General features: G+C 36.1%; 1 protein-coding gene across 7 annotated transcripts in view; it reads right to left on the bottom strand.

The window, feature by feature from the left end:
• The window catches only part of LOC106875262 (kalirin), a 551,716-nt gene that overhangs the window by 30,052 nt on the left and 499,519 nt on the right, over positions 1 to 22,145 (bottom strand). For all 7 annotated transcript variants that reach the window (XM_052965684.1, XM_052965687.1, XM_052965686.1 and 4 more), the window contains 6 exons: positions 16,781 to 17,351; positions 11,570 to 11,796; positions 10,734 to 10,863; positions 6,782 to 7,000; positions 6,076 to 6,172; positions 3,730 to 3,861 (listed from right to left, as the gene is read on the bottom strand). In XM_052965684.1, the coding sequence (XP_052821644.1) occupies positions 3,730 to 3,861; positions 6,076 to 6,172; positions 6,782 to 7,000; positions 10,734 to 10,863; positions 11,570 to 11,796; positions 16,781 to 17,351 (1,376 nt within the window). The remainder of the gene's footprint in view (positions 1 to 3,729; positions 3,862 to 6,075; positions 6,173 to 6,781; positions 7,001 to 10,733; positions 10,864 to 11,569; positions 11,797 to 16,780; positions 17,352 to 22,145) is intronic.

The raw sequence follows: 22,145 nt of genomic DNA, 5'->3' as shown, positions 1-22,145 counted from the left end.
TTAATTATTATTATTGATGATAATAATAATAATAATAATCATTTCTCCTATAGGCACAAGGCCTGAAATTTGGGGGGAGGGGGGGCCAGTCGATTAGATCAACCTCAGTATGAAACTGGTACTTAATTTATTGACCCCAAAAGGATGAAAGGCAAAGTCGACCTCAATGGAATTTGAACTCAGAACGTAAAGACAGACGAAATACCACTAAGCATTCTGCCTGGCACTCTAATGATTCTGCCAGCTCACTGCCTTAAATAATAATAATAATAATAATTTCAAATTTTGGCACAAGTCCAGCAAGTTTGGGAAGGGGGTAAGTCGATTGCATCCCCAGTACTCAACTGGTATTTATTTTATCAATCCTGAAAGGATGAAAGGCGAAGTTGGCCTCGGCAGAATTTGAACTCAGAATGTGAAGATGGACGAAATGCTGCTAAGCATTTTGCCAGGCATGCCAATGATTCTGTCAACTCACCACCTTAATAATGGCAACAACAACAACAACAACAATAATAATAATAATTCCAGTACATTCTATGGGTTTTCCCTGCTTTATCTCTATCATAGCACATTCCACAATTCCAAAAGTCATCCAGGTGTCACTATTAAAAAAGCTTACAGTTTGCACTAAGGAACCCCATTTGCTCTTGCCTTTGACATAAAGCCTTAAATCCTCCACAAATAGTTTGATAAGTGACAATGCACAAAACTGTTGGTCCTTAAGTCATTGTGTAACTTCTGCTGATTAATATCTATCTGAATATATATATATATATATATATATATATATATAGAAGACATGCATACACTGGAAAGAAATGAAGATAGTATGCTCTGTTGGATGTGCAACATCAGTGCACATGTACAACAAAGTGCAAATGTACTGAGAGAAAAGTTGGGCATAAGAGGAATCAAATGTAGCATGCAAGAGAGAAGACTATGTTGGTTTGGACATGTAATGCGTATGAATAAGGACAGCTGCATAAAGAAGTGCCAATCGCCAAAAGTGTATGGTACCAATGGAGAAAGCCTTTGACAGGGTCCCCCAATCCCTTATCTGGTGGTCAATGTGCTAAGAGCTGTACAAACCATGTACAGGGATGCTGTCAGTAAGGTGAGTGTTGGTAATGAGTGTAGTGAAGAATTCCAGGTAGGAGTAGGGGTCCACGAAGGATCAGTCCTCAGCTCTGTCTTATTCATCATAGTCCTCCTGGCAATAACAGAGGAATTTAAGACAGGATGTCCCTGGGAGTTTCTCTATGCTGATGACCTTGCTCTAATAGCTGAGTCACTATCAAAACTAGAGGAGAAGTTTCAGGTGTGGAAGCAAGTTCTTGAATTGAAGGGCCTTAGAGTCAATCTAGCAAAAACCTAAGTCTTAATAAGTAGGAAGGCAGACAAACCACAAAACCCTTCAAGTAGATGGCCTTGCTCGATCCGTAGAAAAGGCATAGATAGAAACTCCATAAGATGTACCCAGTGTAAGCTATGGACACATAGGAGGTGCAGCAATATCAAAGGAAGGCTAACCTTCATTTTGGGGATCACCACTACTTTATTATCTCCCCTTCTTCCTAGCTCTCCTGTGTGACCCTTCTGTCTGGCGTTTGCCATCATAGATCGCTAGCCACTACACTTTCTTTATTTTCTCTCCTTATTTCTTTCTGTGTTCCTTTCTGTGGAAGAGCGTAGGCTCGAAACGTTAAAGACTTTTTCACTTCCTGAGCGTTAAACTAATACATGTGTTTGTTGTCTACACCACCTGTCATCGTCTTTTGTTTTTTTGAGAATTCTCCCTATATACATACATATATATACATACACATATACATACATATATATACATGCATACATATATATTCGACCCCTCCCCTCCTTCAAACGAGCCCTCTTGGTCCACAGCTTCTTCCCTAACCCAACCTCTCAACCCAGTTCGCTCCCCTGCTCCTGCCCACGCTGCTGCATTTGCTCTTACCTCTCCAACACCGCCTTCCTCACAGGCACCCATCATCGACCCTATCATATCACTGACTCCTTCACCTGCACTTCTAGCAACGTCATCTACTGCATAACCTGCTCTCTCTGTCCTTCTCTATACATCGGTCAAACGGGATGCCACTTGGCTGACTGGTTCATGGAACACCTCCGAGACATCAGTTTCAGCAATGACACCCCAGTCTCGCGCCATTTCTGCTCTACCAGACATTCTTTACAACACCTGTCTGTGTTCGGATTGTCCTTGCACAGGAGCCATCTGGACTCCAGTCTTCGCCATGAGCAGGGATGAATCTTCTCTCTTCACTCCTTTGCACCACATGGGCTCAACTCCCCTCCCCTCTTCATCTAACCCTCCTCCTCTCACACCTACTTCCTCCCACTCTGCTCTGACACCTACTTTCTCTCTTCACTCCTACCCACCTTCTCCCTTCATCATCACCCCCTCTCTCATTACCCCACCCCTACACATTCCAACCCCACCCTTGCCTCCCGCACACCACATCACACCGCCCTGAACACACTAGCACTGACCACTTCCCAGCACCTAAACCATCATCCACACACCTACACATGCACATGCCACTGTCACCAGCCCCCTTCCACATACACATAATGCTCTCACATATACATGCACCTTCTTCCTAGCTTTCCTGTGTGACCCTTCTGTCCAGCATTCGCCATGATAGATCACTAAACCTTTTCTATTTTCTCTCCCTGTTTATTTCTGTGTTCCTTTCTGTCAAAGAGCGTAGGCTTGAAACGCAAGACTTTCTCACTTCCTGAGCGTTAAACTAATACATCTGTTTGTTGTTTACACACCTGTCTTTGTCTTTTTTGGTAAATTATCACTATATACATACACACACACACATACATATATATATACATATATATACATACATATATCTACATACATTATATATATATATATATATATATATATACACACATATATATACATACATATTGTGTGACATCTTGGGTAAGTGTGTTCTACTATAGCCTCAGGCTGACCAAGGCCTTGTGAGTGGATCTGGTTGATGGAAACTGAGAGAAGCCCATCACATATGTGTGTGTGTGTGTGTGAGTGTCTGTATTTGTCCTCCACTACTGCTCAATAAACATTGTAAATCCAAGGCTTCTGTAGAACACAATTGCCCATTGTGTCTTTAATGTAGTGCAATGGCACCTGAAACTGAAAGCAATTAGCTTCAAGGCAAAACTCATAAGCATTAAGCCATGCCTGCACTTATGTGTTTTTGTTTTTTTCCTAAGACAGTCTGAACACAGCTATTTTCAGTAGGTTGGGTGACAATCTCAAAACACCCTCGGATTGCTACCTATGGTGAAATTGTAACAAAACTTGTTCATTGAATGCCAGAAAAAATATTTCGTCACATTCAGAGGAAAATTACAAAAGTAGAAAAAAAAAAAAGATTAAATCTAGCAAATATTTCAATTGCTTTAACCCTTTAACATTTAAACAGGTCATATCTGGTCCAAATATTCTACCTGTGTTACGTTCAAACTGGCCGGATCCAGCCTCTCACACCTACCCTGCAATGTCATTTTAAAAATAAACAATCATATCTTTGAAATCTCAAAGCTATGAGATAATACAGGATTGATTTTATAAAAATGTGAATAAACAACTATTACATTTGACAAAGTAATCTAAATGCTAAAGGATTAAACTCTCAAGTAAAAATACTGAGAAATATTTCATACCACAAAACCTGTATTCAACAGTGTAGCCCTGAACCTGTCCAGATTTTGACTGTAATGGAGGTGTCCACTCTAAATGTACCACTGTTCCTACCTGATTGCGTATGACAGGCTTGCCAGGAGCTGCTGGTCGATCTGAAAAACCATGAATGACAATTAAGTAAATTCTATAGAAACAATAAAAGTGCTCTGTTAATTAACTTACATCAAGACTAGCACTTATAATCATTCCTCGTTAACATCAGTTCAATTGTCTCTCCTGTATACATTAATATATAAATATATATATGACAGTTACAAGCAATTTGTTATTCTACTGTATTTGTCACAATCAAACTAACTACACAATAATGGCTGCCAATTTTACTTCATCCTTGTTTCAACTATATATTTTAAACTATTTAAAACAATTCAATATGCTCAAAAACTTATCTTTCCTAAGAATACTGAAATGCTTCAGCTGATGAGCTTATTTTTATACATTTATATAAACATATATCCATGCATGCACACACATGCACAATTTCTTTTACTGAATTTAGTCAATCACAAAGACCACAACAGTTATTTCAATCTGATACTCACTTTATTTGAATTTGTTTGCTAAATCACTAAGTTACAGTTTCTGATATGACAATAGTTTTTTATACCTGGTGTTTCAAATAAATAAATAGATATAGACAGAGACACATACGTGTATATACATGCATGCACACATGCACGCACACACACACACACAGAGTCCAGTCTGACAAAGCTTAGCACACATCAGTACATGTATTTTTTGCTGTTTACATATAAGAAAGGCAGTTCTGAGAGAACTGGGAATGACTGATTTGGTGTCTGAAACTGGTGAACTATACTTGTAGAAACATGTACCTTACAGTCCAATGATGTAATCTGTATCCCAGCAAGAAGTACTTTCTTACATTGTCTGTAAGAACTTCTCCTCGAAGATAGATACCAAAGTGAAGGTCTTTCCATGTTTGAGTGTAGACAAATGTGTTAAATATAAATGTACAGTTTTATTTTAATCATTGCTGGTTAGTGTGCTTTTATCTAATTAATTCCAGCTTGACAAAGCTTAGCTCATGCCAGTATATGTATTTTTTGCTGTTTACATATATAAGAACACCTGTTTTTAGTGGGCTGCTATCAACTGATTTGGTGTCTAATTGATGAAGCATAGACACAGAAATACATGTCTTACAGTTCAATATCATTTGTAGCTCCGCTCAGTGTTTCACACACAGTTTACAAAGAGAATTTCTTCTTTGAGGCAGTTACCACAGCAAAGATAATTCAATGTTTAAATGTACACAAACATATTATAATATAAATGTACACAAACATATTATAATATAAATGTACACAAACATATTATAATATAAGTGTACACAACACTATATACACATACATATATGATAGCAGAGATACTGTTTGGATTGTACATCTCCTGTAAGAATATCAAACCTAATGACTTGCAGAATTTGTTTTAACTCTTTGTATTCTGAGTTCAAATCCCACCATGGATTATATGGCTTATACTGCCATGTTTGTAGTGTTTAGTGCAATATGTGAGCTATGAGGCACAATAAGGCCGACAAGAGAGGAGTATGCTGAGTGGGATAAGAATGAAGCTAGCAAGATCAGAGGAAAAAAGGTCATTGTAGTAGAGGTAGGCTAGAGAGTTAGCAGAAACATCATGCCTGTGAGCCAGTGGGTGTAATTGTGTTGGTAAGTGAGCCGCTGTCAATCACTTGAATAACCTATATTTTCTGTGACCTGAAATGTTTGTATAAGTAGTAGCTGTGCCAACCCATGTATGTAAGTAGTACACCAATGTGGATTATGCTCAAACTCTGTAAAGGTTTTACTTTTGGATGTCCTTTTTACCACATTGTGAAGTAGGCGGGGTCTTGTTCAGGGGGCTGTGGTACATTGACATGAATTAGTAAGATCAGAACTTTTGACTATGTTGTCAGTTGTCCAGCACCTCACATTTATATACTGATAGTTTTAGACGTTTTCAAGTCATAGACATAACGATATAAAAAATATTTGAAAATATTAAATATATAAAAAAATTGGATATTCCAGAGTAAAAAATAGCAAAATAATAAACAGGAGCAAATAACATGAAACTGTTTGCAAGAGAGTGAATGTGTGTGTGTGTGTGCATGAATGTATGCATGTATGTATGGTGTGTGTGTCTATATGCAAATAACGAAGGACTGTGTCTGTATATGACGATAGACATAAATGTATGCATGCATGCGTGCATATGTATGCATGTGTGCGTGTGATTGCATGTGCAGGTATATATGTGTGTATATAATTTATACAAACCAATGACTGTAATTGAAGCTCTACTCATCACTGTGCCCAGATCACTGCTGCCAATACATAAATATTCTCCATCATCTAACATGGTCACATCAGATATCTATAAAGGAGGAGACAAGACAAAACCAATGAAATAAATTCTAGGAAGAGTTGGGGTTCTTCATGTACGAGTTGAATAATAGCTATACTGGTGGTGGCAGCCATAGCGGAGGTTACAGTAATGGTAGTGACAGGAGATACACATAAGACTGGAGGTGAAGATGGTGGATGAAAATAATGAAAAACATAGTGGTAGTGACAATGACGATAGTGATAGTAATGATAACAATGGTGGTGATAACAACCAATGATGGTGATGGCTATAATGGTAATGATGACAATGATGATGATGATGTCTATGATGGTGATGATGACTGATGACAATGATGGTGGTGATGACTACAATGATGACAATGATGGTGATGATGACTGTGATGATGATGGTGATGATGATGACAATGATGTTGAAGAGATGAGGATGACTGATAACTGTAAAGATGATGATAATGACCACAATGAGGATGATGATGAACATGATGATATTAATGACAATGGTAATAATAACAATCAGGGTGATGACGATGATAATGATAACAGAGAAGATGAGGATGCTAATGATAATGACAATGAAGAAGATGCAACGATGATTATAACAGCCAGTGATACTTACTTGCAACCGTGCCTCACCATTCTCATCACAGTAACTAATTGAAGTTCTTGCACTCGGTATCACAGTGTTGGAATCTGGAGACTTCCAAGTGATAGTTGGTCTGGGGCGACCACAGATACGACAAGTTAACACAGCCTCTTCTCCTGCGTTTACTGTTATATCAGCGAGAGCCTGCTGAATGGTTGGTGCAACTTCATAAATAAAATCGGAACTACTCATCTGAAACAAAGAGAGAAGTTATGTTACCATTCTGGTTTTGCAGTGGTTTGGTATGCAACAAAAGAGAATAAGTTCTAGTATATTTAATAGTCATGCTTTATATCACAGAAAAGCTGGGGGCATTTATCACAGAGGAGAGTTGATGGGTGATGAGGAAGTGCAAGTTGCTCTTTGCATCTTTGACACCTGATCTCTACTTCTTGACAATAAATGCCCCCAGCTCTTCTATGCTACCCTTGGCCTGAACAGCCATCTGAGTGAGGCATTGGCACCCTTCACACTCATCAAGATGAAGAGGCTCAATCAATGGCTACAAATCTGCTACTTGGATATGAGTCAATGCCAACAAAGACATCATGGCAAATAATACTGCTTTTATTTTTATGATAACACTGATAAAATGTTTTGTACTATAAATATTTACCATAATATTTTATACTAGAAATGTTTGTATCATAATATTTTATATCAGAATATTTATATCATGAATTTATCTCAATATTTATGTAATCTCATTCATATCAGAACATCATGAGAAACCTTTGACTTTTTCCATCCAAGGGTTTTTTTAAACCCAATATTTACATGCTATTATTTATAGCTTTATCTACTTTGTGTTCTACCATTAAAAAGATTTATATAATATCTATATTATATTTTTATGTCGTAAAGAATTATATATATATCACAATGTTTACATCATAGTTATACCATATTAAATTCTATATCATTACATATATATATTAAAATATCTAATGCATAAAAGTATATATCATATTTATATCTTAATATTTATACATAATATTTTATATTATAAAATCACAATATTTTATATTATACATTGCAATAGCATCTGATATGAACAATAATATAATATTAAGGATATCTTACACAAACAAACCATACATTTTTATAGAAAAGTACTGTTGAGTTGACTCAATCTGTTCTAGAACATGATAGCCAAGTTACTGGCTATGTAAGTAACACATTTGTAAATAAAGCCACAACATTGGCTACCTATTTCACTTCCAAATCCATGCTGCACACACTGACATAACAAAATCCCACTCAAACTCTCTCTATTTAATTCCATCAGTTTGGCTGCAACAAACACATTGCCCTAAGCATGAAAAATTCATTAATCATTCCAACCCAATAAGACAGTTCTAGTGATGTGAGTGTGCTATTTTCCATTATCTCTGTCAGATTGTGTATTCCAGAGCTGTACAATATTCCCACAAAACTGTTTCTACATAGTTCTATCCTAATTTATGGAAATATGCTATAGTAGGTCCCATTTCCACAAAAGATAGCCTCTTTGACCTTACCAGTTACCAGCTTGTCACTATTAGTGCCTTCCTTTTAAAGGTGGTGGAGATGGCTATGATTCCATTTGTTATCTGGCCAGTGTGTTAGTTGTATACCACTTCCACCAAGGTATGCTCAGCACAATAGCTAGATACATTCCTCAGTCTTTCTTCCCTATAACTGCCATCAACTGGAACTGTCTCCCCAAACACACTGACCAACAACTGAACATCACCTGTATTGATCTCACAAATATAAACCTACAAGAATAATCATGGGCAGTCTTATCTTCATTGTCATCATTTAACGTCCATTGTCCCTGCTGGCATGGGTTGGACGGCTTGACTGAGCTGGCACGCTGGAAGGCTGCACCAGACTCCAGTCTGATTTGGCATGATTTTCTATTACTGGATGCCCTTCCTAACACCAACCACTCTGAGAGTGTAATGGGTGCTCTTACATGCCACCGGCACGGGTGCCATTTACATGAGACTGGGGTGCATTTACATGCCAATTAGTGTGACACCTGTATCTGCCACGACTGTGATTTTGCTTGGCTTCATGGGTCTTCTTCTCAAGCATGACATAATGCCAAAGGTCTTGGTCATTGTCTCTGTGAGGCCCAACACTTGAAAGGAACTGTCACTTCACCTCTGTGAGGCCTAATGTTCAAAAGATGTATTTTACATGCTACCAGCACGGGTGCACTTGGGTTGATGGGTCCTCTCAAGCACAGCACATCGCCAAAGGTCTCGGTCATCAGTCACTGCCTCTGTGAGGCTCAAAGTTTGACAATCATGCTTCACCACCTCGTCCCATGTCTTTCTGGGTCTACTTCTACCACAGGCTCCCTCCACAGTTAGAGATCAGCATTTCTTTACATAGCTGTCCTTGTCCATACACACACAGTTGTCTCTCTTGCACACCACATTTGATTCCTCTTATGCCTAACTTTTCTCTCAAGATGCTTACCCTCTGTCGAACATGCACACTGACATTGCACATCCAGTGAAGCATACCAGCTTCATTTCTTTCAAGCCTATGCATGTCCTTGGCTGTCATAGCCCATATTTCACTGCCATGCAGCATAGCTGTTTGCATACAGGTATCAAACAATTTGCCTTTCACTCTGAGAGAGAGGCCCTTTGTAACCAGTAGAGGTAGGAGCTCTCTGAACTTTGCCCAACCTAATCTCATTCTCACAGCTACGCTCTTGGAGCATCCAGCCCCACTACTAACTTGGTCACCTAGATAGCGGTAGCTATCTACTACCTCTAGCTTGCCCCACTGACAGTTGATGGAGTCTATTTTCTGCACATTTTCAGCATTTATTGTACCTATGCACCTTCCACATACAAAGGTTAGTTTCCCTGTTAACCTTCCTCTGACGTTGCTGCACCTTTTATATATCCAAAGCTTACACTGGATGCATCTTATGGAGGTTCTACCTACACCTTTTCTACAGATTAACAGGGCCATCTATCTGAAGGGATCTGTGATTTGTCCGCCTTCCTACTTACTAAGACTTTGGGTTTTGCTAGGTTAACTCTAAGGCCTTTTGATTCCAGACCTCACTTCCATACCTGGAACTTCTGGCCTGGAGTCTCAAGTCACTAATGACTAGTCTATGCTGGAGGGTACGTTCTTCACCAGGGAGGGTCTTTATATTTAAGAGCAACCATGCATCCTGCTGTCTGGTGAGAATCTCTTCTCTAATTAATTTACAAAATAAATAATTTCCAAAAATAGCTTGAACACATGCAGGTTGATATCTAGGGGAAAATGAGTATAGAGAGGAAATTCTAAAGGCATATGGTTCCGGAAAGCAAGGATTGAGCAAAGTGCTTAGTGCAGCTGAGACACAGCAGGGATGATGAGAGGAAGAGAAGTAGGTCAACAGATTGGCCTGGGCACATCATCTACTTCAGAGCAGAAGTTATTATAGATGCAACAGAAGAGATAAAGAGAACATAGAGAATGTTTGTGGACTGGTGGTTGTATTGTGTTGGTGAATGAACTGGTTGACCTTCTTTTTGATGCACTCTTGGATATGTGTGTGGGTGTCTTTATCAGCAGTGACATACCATGTACATGAACAGTAAGTACTCTAATGCATGTGTCTTTTTGTAGAGGCTTACCAACAGACACTGCGATGTATCAGTCATCATGAAACATTTCAGTTTGGATATTAAACAAACGAATCTTCAAAAGAGTGGAGTCAAAACCTCTCTCATTCATGTTATTTCATCTACAATAGAAAAATTCTAATCCAACGTAAATAGATTAATATTGGATTATATTCCTCTCATTCTCTCAAACAGTCTTCCAAGATCAATTTTTAAAGCAGATTAACAGAATGACAGTTTAATAATGTCAGCTCTGTAAATGTAGAGCAATTTAAGACATCAAGCAAATCTACACCTACTTTTGATGTTGATGATGGTAGTTTGCCATCTCGACCCAAACTTCTACTTTTCCGTTCCAAAGTATTTTTGCTGTCAGATTCTCTCTTCAAACTAGATTTACGTAACTTGAACATTTGCCATGATGTTTTTCTGGAGAAGAATGAAAAAACAGAAAAACATAACAATTTGACAAGGATTTTACATATCATAAATATATATCACATTAGTTTTTTTTTTTTATGGGTTTTTTTCAGAGAAATTTAAAGAATTGAGATTCATAATAAAGATCAAGTTCAGAAATATATATCTGTGTGTGTCTGTGTGCAAGTGCATGCACACACACACACATTCACATGGAAACATATATACAGAAGGTGAAAAACAGGGGAATGCAAATGAAACTGGAAGTTAAAGACAGAGATTTGACAAAAATTACTATAGTGATTAATGATTGTTTTTACGAGAAGTTATATAGAGAAATAAATAAATGTTAAATATTTTATTTTTCAATTGTTTTAAAATAAGCATTAGGGTTACTATGTAATTATCTAAATTTCATGGTGGTATCCAACATGACCACAATTCAATGACTAAAACCAGTAGAAAATAAGAAAAACAACACACACACAAACATAATTGTTATCATTGCAATAAACAAAAGTTTATAGCACTGCTTAAATACTACCTTTAAAATACTATGTTAGCAGGTGTGTGTGTGTGTGTGTGCATGTGTGTACATATATATAAATATATATATATATATATATTGCTTGCTTATGGTAATCCATCAAACACACGACATACAGTAGACTTTTCCCTTCATTAGACATCATTACTGGTAAGCAAATGTACTAACTTGAGACTTCCACCTTCATCAACTGAGCCTAAGACAACTCCTGGAATCCATCCTTCAGCTGCTGGTGAAACCTCATTAGCTGCTCTGTGGACAAGAAACATATTATTTTGGTTTGTTGTTAAGATTTGAACTTTCTCTCCTTTGTTGACGGAGATTTCGTCTTCCTTGATAGCGCTGTAGTCAGCAATTACTCTGGCTAATGAATAGTTGCCACCATCACCACCACTCTGCAAGTAAGTAAATATGAAATATAAATGAAATATAGATTAAATAAATAATGAAATATAAATTAAATAAATATGAAATGTATATTAAATAAATATCAAATATATATAAAAGTAGCTATACCATCTTGCATCATTAAGTGACCATACCACTGTACATCATTGAAGTAACCAAACTACTGGAGTATCATTAAGTGTCCACCCTACTGGACATCAATAAGTAATCATACCACTGTATATCATTATTACAAACTTAACTGAATCATTCCCACTCCATTGATTCACTGTGTGATACAATAGTAGATAGGGATCACTGTTGATGACCTCAGTATCTATAGGGTTCTATTCTTCTTAACCCTTTAGCATTCAGATTACTCTGTCTAATGTAATGTTTATTTATTCACAGTGGAGAGGGATTGCATGCTTGCAGAACTTTACCCAACCTCCTTGCATCTTCTGTTATAACACTTTCTGGAAAATGTTACCTAAAGGATATGCTCTGGCTCCTTGTCATCATCATCTTAACTTTTCTTTATGCACCACTCTATCTACCCATATATAACTTGGGGTAGCAATGCATTTCCTTCTACTCAACCTACTCCACTACCATTACCACTGCCTCTATCTCAATAATTCCCCTGGCACATCTTTTCTCATATTAACTACTTTCCTAATAATGTCTCTATTAGTCTTTCTCTTAACTTTTGCTCAACAATAAACCTGTGTAACTCCAATAAGACTCTCATCTTGACGAACTGTGCAACCCATGCAAGCATAGAAAGCAGATGTATGATGATGATGATGATGATATATATATATATATATATATACATCATATATCTCTTTCACACTAATTCTAATATTACTCTTTCACTTTTTGCTGTCTCCTTCATTATTCACACACTCAACACTGTTCACTGTTTCTCTCTTCAGCGTTCTTCTCTTTCATCTCATAAGCTACCAGGTAAACCTCACTGGTGCTGGTGCTATGTAAAAAGTACCTGGTACATTCTGTAATTTGTTGGTTATTCAAATTGCTGTGTTATTCAAATTACAGTGTTGGCATCTTGAGAAAATGCACCCAACACTGCAAATGTTGTTGGTGCCAAGAAGGGCATCTGACTGTAGAAACTTTGCCATTATTGGGATATTGGAGTAAGATATGGTCCTCTGGCTACTTGGATCCTGTTGAGTTGTTCAACTCATTCCAGCATGGAAAACATTTAAAATTTCTATGATGATGATGGTGGTGGTGCTGCTGATGAAAGGATGATGGTGGTGGTGCTGCTGATGAGAGTATGATGATGGAGGCATGATAGTGGCAAAGGTTACAGCTAATAGATGGAGACATGGTGGAATAGAACGTAAGGTTATATAGATAGACAGATGAAGGGACCAATGCTTGAAATACTTGGGTAGCAATGTGGTTTATGGTAAATGTAGCACACTTATCAGAACTATGGAAGCAAAAATGTTTAGGTAAATATATCTCCAAAGATCAAATAGACAAATTCACAACTCCACCACCACCACCACCACCCATACACATCTATTACCTGCATAGCTACCTCTTCACCAATAATATTCCCATCTTCCACTCTAAACTGCTATTAACTCTACTACACTATTAATTGCAATTTAATCTGTTTCTTTAGATAATCATTCTTGAGAGAGAGAGAGAGAGAGAGAGAGAGAGAGAGATATGAAGATGAGAAGGAAGTAGGAAGACAGTTAAGTGAAATTCAGTAAACGTTTAATCTCAGCTGAAATATCAAATGGCAGGTTTTGACAAGTCATGTCACAGGTTCAATACACTCCAGCGTAACTGTTGGCAAACATCAGCAGAGATTTAACATCTACATTTCTTCTGAAGAATGTTCTAGAAAAGAACATACCAGTGTTGTCTAAAACACTGGCAGAATTGGTGAAAGAATGATGGCAGCTGAGCTTGCTGGATAACAACTGATAACAATATGTGTGTATGTATAACTGCATGTACATACACACATACGTATATACATACAATGTGTTTTGATTTTTTTATCACAAACAGCATGTGTGTGACCACATGCATTCACACTCACACAATCAGTGGCGAAAAACAAATGTATATATAGGTGCATGTACAAGTACACACATACACACACTATTAGTCATAAGAACAAAAAAATGGAAAAAACAAAAAAAAAAAAACTTCAACCTATTTCTGTTACATACTTTCTCCATAGTATAATTTTGCTGTTAGTATGCCTGATATTTGGGCAGAAATTCTATCAAGAAAGCCTCAGATTAAACCCCACCATTCCGAGGCATGTTTGCGTGTCTATACCTGAGTAAGTGAATATGTGTGTGTGTGTGTGTGTGTGTGTGTGTGTGAGAGTGAGAGAGAGAGAGAGAGAGAGAGAGAGAGAGAGAGAGAGAGAGAGAGAGAGAGAGAGAGAGAGAGAGAGAGAGAGACTATACAATAAAGTACAGATATAAGGTGATCATCTCAGCAGCAATCTCAGCTTTTAAAAGAGTTGATGGCTGAGTTACAATAAAAATTCCAACTTCATACAGAAAATAGCAAAGGAAGATGTAATAAGGAAGGGAGGGACATTGCCGCCACCGTCACCACCGCCACCACCACCACTACTACTAAATATATGGCTGCTTAACATCACTATGTATCAAAGAGTTCAGTGGAAAGAGGTGGTGGAACCAAGTTAATGATTTATCAAAGATGAATAAAAAGAAAAAAAATTGGTTATAGAACAAGATAATGATTTTTAACATAGGCACAAGGCCAAAAAATTTGGGGAGGATGGAACTGTTGATTATATTGATTTCAGTGCTTGACTGGTACTTATTTTATTGACCCTAAAAAGATGAAAGATAAAATTGACCTTGGAGGAATTTGAACATAGAACAGTGTTGGAACAAATAGTGCAAAACACTTATTTTTTTACAATGTTCTTATGATTACTATTACAGAACAAAATAATAATAAAAGACACAAAGTCAAAATATAATTGTACTTTTACTGTCACATGAAGTCATATAAAATAACAAATTTGGAAATGTTGAGCTGACATTTTGACATATAAGATATATTTATTGTAAGGGAGACAGAAAGTATTATCTTTACAAAAAATAGAAAAATACTAAATTACAACTTTGCAATTGTGCTGCAAATATTTAATGTCAATTGCATTTATTTAAATGTTTTGCGATTATTAAGGGCCGCTATAAGCATATTAGATTGTCTGTACAGAGCTATAATAACTAACTTATTATTAAGATGCTTTTTGAAGGAGATAACACTATGTTTCATTTAGAATTTTCAAAACTTTTGAAAAATAGTTAAAAATGCCACGTGTCCAACAGACTACACTGTCTTTGTCAGTATGAAACCATAATCTTGGTCTTCTTTGCATTTTAAATGCATACATCTCGTTCCGTGGCTCAGGAGTATTTCTCACATTAAATGGATGTGCTCCTAGCATCATCTGACATGAAATTACAGCACAGTGGTTTTAAGTGATTAAGGATGTTGAAAGAGGAGGAAAATTGTCTGGGAAATCTGAGACTCTAGAAATTGAATGGTAGGTAACTTAATATGTTGCTCACTTCAATACAACCACCTTTAGCAGGGTCCATTCTGTTGCAAATATTTGGATGACGTCTTTGGTTTGAGGATAACTTCCTCCCACCAATAAAAGAAAAAAACAAACAAAACACCCTGAAATGGTGCATGGACACTGATCTTCTTCCCCTGAGTAAGTTTTGTAATTTACAAACAGTGGGGCTTCATCGCATAGACAAAAGATTGATTTAAATGTTAGGAAATTGTGATTAAAATACTTATTATCATTCTTGATAGTACTTTGGTGTATGTTGAGGTTGCTAAATTGTAGGTTTGTAAAGTAACTCTACAAGAGTATTGCTGTAGCTAGTCATGTTATTGTTAAATTGTAGGTGCATGTATAGTAACTCTAGATGGCATGGTGGCAGAGTTGATAAAATATCAGTTAAGATATCTTACTGTATTTGTTCTGGCTCTAGGCACTCTGAGTTCAAATACCACTGAGGTCAACTCTTTCAACCTTATATGGCCATATAGTACTGTGAGAAGGGTTGTGAGTACCACTCACAGCATTCCTTTCTCCAAGGACTGCATGAAGAGCTAGCAATTACTTCTCATACAACGACTGATATGCTACCAAAACTATCCATGGATGGCATGATATGCAATACGGCACAAAAGAGAAATTAAGGATTATGAAATAGTGTAACTCTAGCTGCAGTAGCAATAGCTGACCAGGTCAGCTTGTTGAATTGTTTGTGTGATCAATGCAGCTAGCCAAGTTAAATTATAGGTTCATGTGTCTACAGTAACTCTAGGTGTTGGAAATTTGGCTGTTAGTGCTATCATACTGGTTTCAAATTTTGGGACAAGGCCAGCAATTTCGAGGGTACCTATTTTATCAACACCAAAAAGATAAAAGGCAAAGTCGACCTCGGTGGAATTTGAACTCAGAACATAAAGATGGATGAAATGCCACAAAGCATTTTGCCCAGTGTGCTAACAATGCAGCCAGCTCACTGCCTCTTGTTACTGCTATCATATTAAGTGACTGCATAGCAGCTCTCTCTCTAGTTAACTAGTAAGGTTTTGTAGTTGGTTTGTCTCTGCTGTGGCCACTAATATGGCTGTCAGATACAACTGTTGGGTAGTAGAGAAAATACAACACACTCATACTGTCACACTGCAGTCCATACAATAAATCACTGCATGTCAGAGCATAGTTTTGGTCTTCTGCTAGACAAAGGCATATAATATCTAGGGTACTAGATCTGTGGATTGTACCCAAATTTTCAACTAGGTATCAATATGAACATGACTAACCAGAAATGATATAACAAGAAAAAACAGAAACAGGATAACTTGCTGTCAGTCAAGAAGACTGAAGCAAGCAAACTAATTGTTAAAAACCAGCAAACTTACCGGAATTGTTTCTAAATCTGATTGGCTAATGTCCATTCCAATGGTTTTTGAACTTATAGAATCACTGTTAGATCTTTCTTTATTTTCTTGTACAATATCAGGCATGGAATGAGCATTAGTGAAACTTTCAGATGATTTTGTCCCAGAAAGATCTCCTTTTGACTTTCGTAAAGTATTTCGGAATCCTTCAAAAATCGTTTTCTTTGGTTTTGGAGATCCCACCTGACTGTTTGTTGGAGATGAAGAAGACGATGGAATTTTCTTCAAGTCTGTAGGTTTTTTTGAATCAAGTGTCATTTGTTTAGAATCTAATGGAGAATTTGGGCAAGAAAATTGGTCTTCCCGTGTTCCGACTTGGTCCTCTAAATGAGTAACATCTGTTGGCCAGGGACCTGGTACAGATCGACATCTTGCATGTTTGGATGTCTCTAATCGGCCGGATTTATTCTTTGAACTAATACCACTAGATGGAATAGTGTGCGCAGTTTGTAAGTGGTTTAATTTGGCTTGGGCTTTACCAGAATTCTTTAAGAGAGCTTCTTTAGCAAGTGTTCCAAAATCAGGTGTTGATCTGAAAAAGTGGGGAAAAAAAGCCAAGTTAACTGCAGATCAAATCAATAAATCTTTCTCAGTTATTTCTTATTTTCAACATAATGTAATCTTATATGTGTGTAAGTGTATACACACACGTCTACATTTGAAACAGAAATATATAAATATACCAGAAAACATGAGAAAATAAAAAATATGAGAACCTGAAATTCATGCTTCCTCATTGACTCATATTAATGACCATTTCACAATGTGTCCCCAACAAAATCTCCCTCTTACACTAATATCTTTAAGCCAGTACGTCAGATTTTGAAATTTTTTGAACCCTGTCTGTGTGTTTTCATTTTGATTTCATTATAAGAAAATATCCATATCTCTTCTTTAGAGGAGTGACATCTCATTTAATTCACTCAGATCAATATATAGGGAAAATACTCAGGGTTGGCAGCTGCATGAAAAACTAGTAGCAAATTGGGATGTAATATACTTAATGTAATGAGCGAAGGAATTTTAGTGATTCAAAATTAAACCTCTAATGAGAAGATAAAACTAATTTGGATCAAGAAAAGCAAGGAGACAACCCCAGAATTTAAATTTTAAAAAAAATGTAAAAGTAGTAAGTGAGGCTGATCTTCAGTAGTATGGTGACAACTCTGAAGATGTTTCAGTTTAATTAAAGGTTATCAGCAAATCCATGCCTAATTGTTACTGCCAAATCTTTAATTAACAGAGATGTATATAGTATTTTAGTGAATAAATGCTGAGTGGAATGATAACTTAAAAGAATGGCAAGAAAATACCAGGGCACCTGCTAGAGTAAAGACAAATAATAAAGACTGCACTAATATACTTAATAGGAACTTATCTGTACTTTATATTACAGTCTGTAAGTTTGATAACACGAAGGTATGTGGCCTAGTAGCTAGAATGTTGGTCTCACGATCATAAAATCATGGGCCTGATTTCTGAACCGAGTGGTGTATTGTATCCTTGAGCAAGGTACTTCATTTCACATAGCTCCAGTCTACTAAGCTAAAATTGAGTAACAGCTGAGTGCTAGTGCAGCTTTCTCCTTCCAGCAGTTTCATCCTCAACATTCCATTGGCTCAAAGGTCTGAGGGCTGAGAGGGTGTCTATCTAGTCACAATTATAAAGATATCTAAAACTACTAGCAAAAGTATGGTACATGCTTCTAGGTCATATTTGCTTAAGAGTGATGGTTAAGCTTGAAGTTTGTTAATTTAAATCTTCAAAACAAATAGGTGAGACAATGAATTGTACAAATAAGGTTCAGAACAATCTCAAAATTGAACCCATCCTGGAATAGATTTGCTAATACAGGAGATAGATTATTCTGTTAATGACAAATAGTGCAATGGTCACTAAATCACACTATTAATATGATGATGTGGACTCAAGTCTTATAAAGTTCTGGAATTTTAATTCTCTTTTGAATGTATTTTATCAATATCTGTTTATTTTGCTTAAAATGTAAACACGTATTCCTTAACCAACTGTATTTCATAATACAATACAAACACATACATATATTTTTACATTTCCCTACATATATATATTTGAATTTAAGAATTTACAAAATTTCAGTTAGTTTATTTATTTATTATTAAGCTTACTCTTAAAAAAGTGTTTTAAAAGCGTTTACAATTATAGACAATATTTACTTGCTATTTTCGTAAAATATTTAAGAAGATATGTCCGTTTGAAAAAACCTCATTATATTTTAAAAGGGAATTTGTTAATCATAAATAAAACCTGTTTTTAATGATGTGGAAACAGCTGTAACTTGATTTGTCATTTGTTTACATAGTAATAATGAAACTGAAGTGAATTTATCATTTAATGATTCAATTATTTAATTATTCAATTTATTATTTTGTTCCTATTTCTAATTTATATATATATATATATATAAAGAGAGATTCCATTAAAACAATTATCAATAATGTTTATTTAGTATCTGCTCAAGCATATGGAAAAGCTTACAATAATCTTATCCTTATTTTCTCCCCCAGCCTTGTTTACTTACTGGATGTTAAGCAGGGTTCCTACTTGACATCAGTCAGGTAGACTATGGCAACTAGTGTTATGCAACTTGCATTTACAACACCTATTGATTATGGAAAATATTTTGAACAACAATGGTTAGAGTCAGCAGTTCAACACTACCCAGCCACTGCAGATTAGACTTTATGTTTTTAAATACTCCTCATGAAATAATTTTATTGCTTGGATTTTCAGTTACATGGCCACTCTACATTACACTTCTTTGTAACTGATTACTAACATTGTGGACTAACATCCAAGTCCCGTAAAAGGAGCTTTCTATGATAGCTACATGATTCTCTGAACCCATATCTTATACTGCTCGTGTGTGTTCAAGTGGACTTTACAGCAGATGCAGGCTGTTTCAATGTTTTCATACCTCACTATAATAAGATATGTAAAAAATCTTTGAAATGGGCAACACATGTGCACAGTCAATAAGTTGATTAAAGAATAAACATTCTTTATGTATAATTTAAAGACTCCTTTGATTTTTTGATAGACAACACACACACATATATATTACGTAGAAACGAATTTTAAGTAATCAAACAAAAAAAAAATACATACATAAATTCACATTTTGATAATATCATTATTTTAAACCTTATACATAAATATGACAAATACATACATTATATACAAGAACATAAACATATAATATATATAGAGATATGAGAGAGAGAGAGGGAGAGAGAGAGAGAGAGAGAGGGCAAGAGAATAAAAAGACAAAATATTAATATTAGGTTAGTTTATAGCAAGATTCAAATTACCCATCACCATTTGAAAAAATAAAAAAGAATGTAAAATCAGTTCTGAGTGAAGTGTATATAGAGAGGAGAAGGTTAGTGTAGCAGCATCAACAGTGGCTGGAGCAATGTGATGATGATGTCTTAAAAGCAAGGGTTTAGGGACTTGATTTGTTTTCACTTGTTATAAGGACCAATTCTTATAGGTGAGTACTTATAGGAAGTTGTTTAGTTCCGAATCAGTTCTGACAAAGCAGACTTATGCATTCCAACTATGACCATCCAGTTTTCTTGTATATCAAGAACTACATTATGCTATATGCACTTTCTTGCTTTCTTTTCTTTTGAGATGGTAGAGTGTGATCTGAGGAAGATTTGGTTGTAATTTCTTGCAGGTTGAACAACAACCAAAAAGCTTCTGCCATTGGCTTGGTTTATATACTCAGTTGAACCAATTCCAATGTTATTTTGAACAACCCCCAAGGGGAAGAAATGTGAAGTTGACCATAGCAGGATTTGAGCTGAGAACATAATAGAAAGAGAGTAACCTACTGTCTGAATGATGAGTTAGTAGGACACCCTACTGAGTCTGCCAGCTCTCTATCCTAATAATGACTTCTGACTTGGGCACAAGGCCACAGATTTGTAGTGAAGGGGTATCACTGATTAAACATATCTTAATGTATGAGTGGAACTTACTTTATTTCATCCAATGCAAGAGGTTTAACCAAGAAAGTCAAGCTCTGCAGGTGATTTCGCATTCAGAATATAAAGGGACATAACTAAACACTGCAGGGTAGTTAGCATCACACCCTACTGCTTCCACTAAATTACCATCCTGGAACACTAATAATGATAATATCCTATAACAAATTGCGCATCTTACATAACAGAAGTATTTACATCAAGCTTTAGCATTTTCTCCATTTTTGTTTTGTTTCTTTTTCATTTTTTACTCTCAGATTGATAAAGATTGTTGTAAATAAACCATAGAGAGTTTTCACTGCTATTTTTGGCAGCTCATTTAAATAAACTTTGTGTTGATATTGTTATTTCAGACGTCAGTTCTGTTTACATTATGATTTGCTAAATGCACATTAAATAATTAATCATAGAAAGTCTATTTACTTTAAGAATATTCAGGAACAGTATGCAAACACTATCTCATGTTTTCACAGACACAGCCCTAAAGTCTTTTTACAAAATGGAATATCATGCAGAGAATGTAGTCTGTAAGACTGATGACTGGTTTTCTAAACCAAAAGTTGCACTTTTTCTTCCAACTCGCATGCCATATTTTCATAAACATCGAAGTAGACATGCTTATAAAGAGACTGGAGTAGGATTCATTTCCAGGGAAATCTTTAGTATCAAAGACAGCACTTTATAGGGTTTGGCTTGCATCATTCTAAGATTACAGTGAGCAGCCACTGGCTGAAATGTGTCAATATTTAGATGACAGAATGAAGTGTTTGAGGAAACGAAGCATAAAAGCAGGGAAGCAAGGTAGGAAATAACCATAAATCCAGTATGGCAAGAAAAAAATTGTTTCAAGGAACCAAAAGATGGATGATATTGGTATGCAGAGGGGGTAAAAAAAAGGCAATTTTCGTACTCACTAGATACAGTGGAGTGGATACTTAACCTGACTTTTGTTTAAGTTTGACATTCAAAGTTGGTAGAAGTAATGCTTGTGTTCACAGACAACACAGACTAGCCTATGGCGGTGAAGATATGGTCCTGTAGCCTCACACTCATAGAATACAGAAGCTAGCCGAAGAATTAACAGTCTAAACTATTAACATCAATTCTGTTTTAGAAAATGAAAAACTGTTGCAATGCAATATTATAGTAACAATATTTTGTTGAAACTGAGAGAATATTTTTGAAATGAAGGATCAGCTATCTTCAAGTAGAGTTTAAACCAATATATATATATATATATATATATATATATATATATAAGTTGTACCTCTGACTACTACCTCTAAAGCAGAGAC

The sequence above is a fragment of the Octopus bimaculoides genome, chromosome 2 (assembly GCF_001194135.2).
Source record: "Octopus bimaculoides isolate UCB-OBI-ISO-001 chromosome 2, ASM119413v2, whole genome shotgun sequence".
Lineage (NCBI taxonomy): Eukaryota > Metazoa > Mollusca > Cephalopoda > Octopoda > Octopodidae > Octopus > Octopus bimaculoides.
This window is presented reverse-complemented; position numbering and strand designations above follow the sequence as displayed.